At 43.7% G+C, this 8,689-nt stretch overlaps 1 protein-coding gene across 1 annotated transcript in view; it reads right to left on the bottom strand.

The window, feature by feature from the left end:
- Positions 1-335: 335 nt before the first annotated feature.
- Positions 336-8,689, bottom strand: part of LOC118391469 (hypermethylated in cancer 2 protein-like) — a 33,351-nt gene continuing 24,997 nt past the window's right edge. The window contains exons 2-3 of the mRNA XM_035782901.2: positions 7,468-7,709; positions 336-7,225 (exon numbers count right to left, since the gene is read on the bottom strand). Of these exons, the coding sequence (XP_035638794.1) occupies positions 5,873-7,225; positions 7,468-7,686 (1,572 nt within the window). The 5' untranslated portion in view covers positions 7,687-7,709 and the 3' untranslated portion in view covers positions 336-5,872. The remainder of the gene's footprint in view (positions 7,226-7,467; positions 7,710-8,689) is intronic.

Below are 8,689 nucleotides of genomic sequence, written 5' to 3'. Positions count from 1 at the left end.
TCACAAAGAAGATGAGAGGCGGGCTAGGTTGATTATATCGTGGGGAGCATTCACCTCATCCTGGTGATAATGGACCGAAGAGGGCTGGCTGGCTGGGGAGAGATCAGTCTGCTGAAGGAAAGCCTATTTGACTTGGGCACAATAGACAGATGGTAGACATTGCCCCATGCCCCCTCCCCCAACCCCAACCCACCCTTCAACCATGCCCAACTGGAACAGGGCCCCCTAGTCTGGACCCTTCCCCTCCCCCTTTCTGCCCTCTCCAGCACCCCATCAATAACCACCAGTGACAAATCCCCCCTACACACACACCACAAAAGAAAAACATTTAGTTCTTTTCAATCAAGTTTAATGAAAAGATCTTTATAAAGATGACACTCATATCTGTACATTAAGAGACTGCAGGTTAACCAGTGGACTCAATCATGACATTGTGTTGAATCACGTGGTGGTGCAGCGAGAACCACACGGATCAAGAAACTCCTGAACACAAAGCTCTGAGGAATTGAACTTTGGAGTTTCTCAGTAAAGCATGTTGAAGACTGAGAAAAATATATATAATTGAACAAATATTTAGTAGAACAGAGAAACTTGTTGTACAAAGACAGAGTAAATGAATACATAAAGCCAGCTTTGACATGGTTTCATGCCCAGAAGTCTTAGGAATTATATGAATAGACCTGCTGCCTTAGACTGCCTTTGGTTTAGTTCATAAGTGGCTTGGTTTGGATTAGTAGTGGCACGTGTGACTATGTACATATTTATGCTGCCATAGACACCTTTGGTTTTCAGATAGAGATTAAACAAGAAGTGTCTCTGTAATAGTAACAATACCAGCCTTTAACAGAAGTTGCTTTGACAAAACCAATGCTTTCTGTAGAATACAATACATATTGTATCTGTACCAGGAGTCAGTGGTCCCATACCAATGGATAAGACCACCTATAGAACAGATGACAACAACAACACAGATTACATTCTCAGAAAAACAGGAAACAATGTAGCACAATAAAAAACATTTCATCTTTGTGTTCTACATGCTTTGGATGAGGTAAAAGTGGTACAAAACACCTATACCACAGGAGCAGTACATTCCCACTGTCTCCAGTGTCTTGGGCTGGGAGCTTGATCTTATTTATAGCCATATCATGTTTAAAGGGTCCTTTCACCCAATATATCATAGGTTGACGTTCTCACACAGAGTGGTTGTCAAGCTATTTGGGGTTAACTAACCCTTTAAACATATTTTCTCTAAACTGTATTAGCAGTAACAAAGTAATAAAGCCCCTGACTATCATCCACTGAGATATCATAAAGCGGTTTAAAACAGGATCCAACTAATAAATACATTCATCAATAGACTACACTGTCTGTAAGTGACTGCAACAACTTACTTAATAAGAGAGAGACAGTAAGAGATAAATAGAATAATGTAACTGGATAAAGAGTTTGTGACCATATCCCTGACTGATGTACTCGTAGGTAATATTTCCTATTCTTAAAAATAATGAGTTGTAGACTAAATAACTCGATATTACAGCCTACTCCCTTTTCACATGTTGTTTCTACCCCTTCGTAAAACATTTGGTTGGTCACAACAAACAAACAACAACAAACAAGATATCAAAAATGGCTTCATCATATTTTCATAACATGCGGATACTTAAGTTTACAGGCTCAACAATACATGCAAATAAACATAATGCTGTTCTTTTCTTTGTTTCTAGACGTGAAAAAACGATTCCTTGCCTGAGGTCTGACTGTTCGGTTTATGTAAACAATGAGATCACACTCCCACACACTCACACTTTACGCCACACAAGCCGTCAGTCGTTCAGTATGTGCTTTGGTTTAGAAAATAGTCTGTTGATTTGGAACAAGCTTGTATCTTTTATACAATGCATGCTGATAACATTCAAGAACTAATATTTTATAATATATTTTAAATACCTCTACCTTTTATCCAGAAGTTATTTGAAAGAATCACCACCCACCTCCTTTAAAAAATCTCTTGCTTAGGAAACTAGTGTTTTTGCTTTCTGACAGTACAGACAGTTTGACAACACAGCAGAGGGTTCTTCAGTTAAAATGTGAGGAACCATCCCTGAAGATATGGTTTAGAGTCATCACCCTCACAGCTGAAACATGTTTATCCTTTTCGCTCTGCTCTTTCATTTCATCTGTCCACATTCTAAATGCCTGAACCAAAACAAGCAGACTTTTGCAGTTTAACGGAACTCATAAGTGTGGATATGTACTTTATGGACGCCAGACCCTGACATCAATGTTCCTGAGTTATGTACACTTTTCTGAAGTAAAAATGACTTTTTTTCAACACTTAAGTGATAAACATGTAGGAAAGAGAATTTTAAAACTATGTACTTACTAGTCTAAAACGAAGCAATTACAACACATTCTTGGATGTTCAGAAATGACACGTATGTAGTCCTCCTGAGGACATAGTGAAGACAAAGGCAATGAGGTGAGGTTGGTCCAATCAACATGAGTCATTTCTACCACAAGGCTGTTTGTGTGGAACTAGGAGTGGACATAATAGCATCGTTAAAACTACACTGACATTGAAAAACGTTAGTTGTTGTTAGTTTGCAATCATTTTCTCTTTGGATTTCACCTTACAATCTCCTACACTAGTACCAGTAACACACTTATCCAGGAGGCAATACTCTCCCCTCCTCACAGCATTAACAGACGAGAGGAACTTGTTGAAAACCAAAAGCAAACTTAATACAGGGATACTGGGAGAGTATTATTAAATGGTTAATCTGAAGAGTGAAGAGGTAGCAGTGTGACAGGGCTAGTAGCAGTAGACCAGCCTTTTAAAAATGCAGACAAAACAACGGTACCAACAGAATATGATGCCTCAAATTAAAAAGAAACACCCCTACCTGACCCAAACCCCTTAAAGTAGAAATACCCAGACTAAACATTCACAAACGCATAACTAAGTTCTCAAACATTTTACACCCAAGTTAAACTACAAAGTCTGACCTATGAACTACAAATAAAGCAAACATTGCTGTTAGAACACCCCTGATCATTTTCTAATAATGCCACGTTTCCAACAGGCAGTGTATGTAAAAGTGATATGTTATTATATGCACACTGGCTAGGCTGACTCACCTGTCCTATCTAGCTGGAGAACATAATATTAGTGACTGCTAGCCAACTTTGCCTGGGGTTCAGTATGTGTCTGATAATGAGGCAGGAGAGCCAATGAGGTCCCCCATTGGCCAGCGAGAGACAGCTACAACAGCCTGGAGGAACGACAGCACGGACTGACACCCTGGGAGGGCTAGTTTGGTTGGATGCTAAAAGCTATCATTAAAACATATTTGAGCCACCTGGGATGGGGAGGAAGGCGTCTTTGGTTTTATGTCAGATGGAGAGGTGTGGTGTGTTGACCCTGAGATAGCCAGAACAGCTGGCTGAATGTGGATTTATGATGGGTTCTAAGGGTGAAGTAATGGTTGGTATTAGTAAGATGAGGAACAGTTCTCAAATAGAGGTACGGAATCATGGTTGCCATGATGAGGGTGATAGTTGTTAAGCGGATGAGGGTATGGATGATAGTTGTTAAGAGGTTGAGGGTACGGATTAACACTGGTAACCGGGATCCTGGGACTGTCCCTGGACCACTTGTCACATTTCCCGAAAACAAATGGTGACAAGACCCGGGAAATGACCAAATAACTGTAGGCTATATTGATTTAAACTGGTGTTGAGAACAACGTGGTGGAGGTGGGAAGCATAGGAGTGAGGAGACGAGGAAACAGGCATTGGGCCGAGGAAAAGCGCAGAGAGAGGATAACACCTGAGTTATGATCAACTGAATGATGAAAATATTCTTGGTTACACAGAAACTGCCAAAGTTATATCCAACCGTTATACTAAATTAAAGCAATAGTCGTGTGTGGTCACCTACATGATAATTTCAGCAGTTTTAATTGAGACAGCACCATCGCACTGCTTCGAGACAAGCGTGGGGGACTCGTCTAGATAAATCAATCAATGTCCGGTTTTTGTTTTCACTGAATCTCCGTTCGGATATTTGGTAGGCCGGGGAAATGTTAGTCAAGTTGAGGTGAGTGCTAATGATCATCTTTACTCTAGTTTGCTCATATATTAGCTGATCAGAAAATGTTGCTATCATGTTATACAAGTCTGCTTGCTCTTCACTCGCATAGTAGCCTGTCCTACTCGCAACAAAAAGCCTGTGTCAATCAATCAATGTGATTTTGTTTCACTGAATCTCTGTCTATATATTTGGTTGATTTATCTTGGCTGGACAAGTAGAAGTGGTAGTTAATTTATTCGTTTATCACTGATCAGAAACATTTAGAATGGAATAATGTAGTCAAATTCAAGTGTATTATCTATTGACTCAGGTATTAGCCTTATATAGAGCCTAGGCTATTTTCCTATAGTCCCAATAATCCCACTGAAACCAGAAATCTTGATTATTGACTCAAAATAAAATTCCTATCTTCATTCTGTAATCCATAGGTTGCACTATCAATGCATGTCTGCTTATGCTCCTGAGTGGCGCAGCGGTCTAAGGTACTGCATCTCAGTGCTAGAGTCGTCACTACCCTGGTTCGATTCCAGGCTGTATCACAGTGATTGGGAGTTCCATAGGGCGGCGCACAATTGGCCCACCATCTTCCGGGTCCGGGTCTGGCCGGGGTGGGCTGTCATTGTAAATAAGAATTTGTTCTTAACTGACTTGCCTAATTAAATAAAGGTTCAATAAATACAAATAAAACAATGCATGTCAAAATACCTGGAACATTCCCCCGCTTCTCTGCGCTGTTTCGTAGTTCTGTCCATATGAGAGGATCGGGACAGAATGTGAGATCAACAAACAGTACGAGAGTAGAGAGTATGGTCCCCGTTAAGATACATTGATCTTTAAACTATTTCCTCTCTTCAACTACTAGTTATTCATGAGCTGATCTGCTATCTGTATAATCATCAACTCCATTTTGCCAAATAGGAGATATTTTGTAATTCGTTGGAGGTTAACAAGCGTTGCAACTTTAGTCATTTGACTTTTGTTTGACTGCCGTTAGAAACTTTGTATGATTCGACAACACTATAGCCTACTCTGGGTGCGCTCTGTGGGTCCTGACCATGCTCTGTCTCGAGATAGCATATTTCAGCAGTAGTCCTGGACTAAATTAACTGAGTAACATGATAATGCTCGGAATTCATGAACGGCCTGTTTCGCAATTCACAACAATGTCATTGGTGATCAAAGTTACTCTATCATTACTAAATATCAGTTTCACTTGCTGTGAAACCTTTACAGTGGCGCAGCCAAGCCGGCATTGTGGCACAGCGACAATCTTATTTTGGGAGAACCCAGGCATAGTGACATATCTTGGTTTTAAAGGCTTGAGAATGGGCACTTCCATTTTTTTGCGGTATTTCCCAGGACTCTTGGGATAAATATCAATTATTGCCCGTATTAAAACTTGGTAGGTTTTCGCGAAAATATGAACCCCGAGTTGAGGGTATGGGTGATAGTTGTTACGAGGGTGAGGGTATAAGCGATAGTTGTTAAGAGGTTGAAAATATTGGTAAAGTTACTCGGGGTGAGTGGTTATAAAGGTGAGGTAATTCATTTCAAGGTGAGTTTCTGAAGTTGAGGTAGAACCCTTGTGTGTTTACAAGGGTGATGAGGTACTATAGGTAACCGAGGCTCCAGATGGTTAGCTGAAAATGAGGTAGAAGCCAGGTGTGTTTACTATGGGTAACAGAGGGTCCAGATAGTTATCTGAAGATGAGGTAGACAGCCTAAAAGAACCCAGGTAGCTGTGGTTCAGCTGCAGTAACCATGGTGAAGTGTCCTCTATGAGGGCGAGGTGTGCATCCTCATATGACTAAGGAGGTTGCGTTGCTGGGTGAACTTTCCGCCACACAACTGGCACTCGTACGGCTTCTCCCCCGAATGGACCCGCATGTGCTCGGCGAGGCGGTACTGTCGTGTGAAGCGCATGCCGCACTCCTCACAGGCGAAGGGCTTGAGGCCCAGGTGACTCCTCATGTGGCGCGTCATGGTGCCTCGCTGAGTGAACAGCTTGCCACAGATGTTACATGGGAATGGCCTGTTCAGCCAATGGCTCTTCTCGTGTTGCCGTAGTGATGTCGCGTCCTTGCAGCTCTTACTGCAGACTGTACAGAGATGCCCAGGTTCTTCAGGGTCAGGCTTCATCCCCTTTGATGCAGAGTCATCTGGGCATGTGTCCGGATCTTTGTCCTTCAAGTATCCACCACATTCCTCTTCCTCTTCCTCCTCCTCGTCTTTCAGGTAGAGTTGGTCGTGGGTGTGTGTGTCGACATGGGCATTGAGCTGTTCTGAGCTGGGGAAGCCTTTCCCACAGGGGATGCAGACGTACAGGTTGTCCCCCACACCTGGCTCAAACCCTGGCTGGGGCTGACGGTAGATGTAGTTGGTGTTTCCATTTCTCCTCCCTTTTCTTCCTCCTCCTCCTCCTCCTCCTCTTCCACTGTGCCCGCTCCCCTCACTCTGATCTACACCGTTCTCCTCTCCATCCACCTCTCCATCCTCTAGCTCTGGGGTCACTTTATCACCTCGGGGCCTCTTGCGAGGGGCTCTGGGCTGGAGGTCTGTGGAGGTCTTTGGAGGCTCTGGCTTAGCACTAGACGTTGTGGGAGGAGTGGGAGTGGGGGAGAGAGAGGAGGAGTGGGGGGAAGAGCTCTGGAGCAGACTGCTGGGGGACACCTCCTCTGTGGCAGTGCTCTCTGACGGACTCCTTTTGGACAGGTCCAGTCCCAGCCCATTACTCCTACCTTCTCCAGAGGGGCTGAGGGAGGCACAGCGCGAGCCTGAAATAAACACCTTCTCGGACAGATCCTCTCTCAGCCTTCCCTCCTGGCTCGGTCTCTGGTTCCCCTTCTTGGACCCTGAGTGGTTGTTATGGTGCTGGTGGTTGTGGAGGGGGGTGGAGGAGAGGCAGAGGGGGCCAGGGGTGTGTCCATTTGGGGTTGGGGAGGTGGAAGAGGAGGGGGTCATCTTGTTGGAGCTGGAGGGGGTCTGACCGTTGTGTTTGAGCTTCCTGCGACAGAGAGCAGCCAGTTCAGTCAGTTGGAGGTAGGAGGCGGCGATCAGGAGAGACGAGATACTGTGGTCACTGACGGAGTCGGAACTGGACAGACAACCTGTATAGATGAAGTCCAACACCTAGAGGAAAGGGGGGGTAGAGAGTAATCTTTATATTGTCCCAATGACCAATTTGTTTCACAGCAAGTTGATATCAGAATGCAGATAAAACAGCTAGGCTTCACAGCATTGATGTGGAAACTAAAACGTTGATTAATGTGTACTGTCCGTGGCTACTAAATTACATGAATGAGAGAGTCCCATACAAATATGTCTGTATATGTGACTGTGGTCAGTGAGACATTGCCCGTCAAGTGACCCACCTGTCTGAAAATGGAGGGGCTGACCATCTCTGTGTCCAGGTTGATGAGGTTGTCGTGGGGGACCAGCGACTTGAAGTAGACGCTGCTAGCCGCCAGGACGTTCTTGTGGGCGCGGAACAGCGCGTTCTCCACCACGATGATGACATCACACAGGTATCCTTTGGCTCGCTGCTGGTTCAGCTGCAGTAGCAGCTGCTTTGAATGATTCTGCTGTTCCATCACACACACTTTGGTTTACACACCTGGGGAGAGAGGGAGAGTTCAGTTCTGAGAACTCAAAGAAATCCCACCACTAATGTTCTGAGACTAATTTAAACTCCTGCAGGTCCAAACGTGCTCCTGAAATTCTTGCAATGCCCAGGATGCCTAAAAAAATAAATGTAAAAAGTTGCCCAAGTATGGCCAATACATTACACCTCTCTGCTCACCCTGAAACCATCACACTGTTTTCCTCAAAGATGGGCCTAAACAACATACTGGCAGGAGGAAGAAAGATAACCAACGCGATAAACTAACCACCAACCCACTAACGAATATCAACAAATATCAAAAACCTGGTAAAAAAATAACCTAAATTGTTTTTTTTGCTGCTCTAACATTTATTATTGGCCCATTGTAGCTTCTCTGGTAGCAATAGATTCTGAGGAACCAGAGAAAGTAACCATGAAATGGTTCTATCATTATCACAGCACACAAACACTGTAACCCAGCTCTACAGTATTGTCAGCTAACCCAGTAGAGACTGTGTTCCTGATCAGCCATAAATGGAACTCATTAGATGGGTAAAGGACGTGTCATCACTAACGCTCATATCTATATACACCCATCCTGACAGTATGTGAAGTGAGAATTCAGGTGGGCTTTGATAATGGCAAATTGTTAACTGCTTTCGAAAAAGAAACAAGTTAGGCTGCGTTCACACAGGCAGCCCAATTCTGATAAAAAAAATTTCTTTTGACCAATCAGATAAGCTCTGAAAAAGATCTGATGTGATTGGTCAAAAGACCCATTAGAGGAAAAAAACATAATTGGGCTACAAATTATTTTTTTCAATGACGGCCTAGGAACAGTGGGTTAACTGCCTTGTTCAGGGGCAGAACGACAGATTGTCACCTTGTCAGCTCGGAGATTCAATCTTGCAACCTTTCGGTTACTAGTCCAATGCTCTAACCACTAGGCTACCTGCCGTCCCAACGCAGCCTATCAGACTTCATTTACCGGG

This window comes from Oncorhynchus keta, chromosome 12, assembly GCF_023373465.1.
Source record: "Oncorhynchus keta strain PuntledgeMale-10-30-2019 chromosome 12, Oket_V2, whole genome shotgun sequence".
NCBI classification, from domain to species: Eukaryota; Metazoa; Chordata; class Actinopteri; order Salmoniformes; family Salmonidae; genus Oncorhynchus; species Oncorhynchus keta.
Note: the sequence above shows the minus strand (reverse complement) of the source record. Positions and strands in the feature narration are given on the sequence as shown.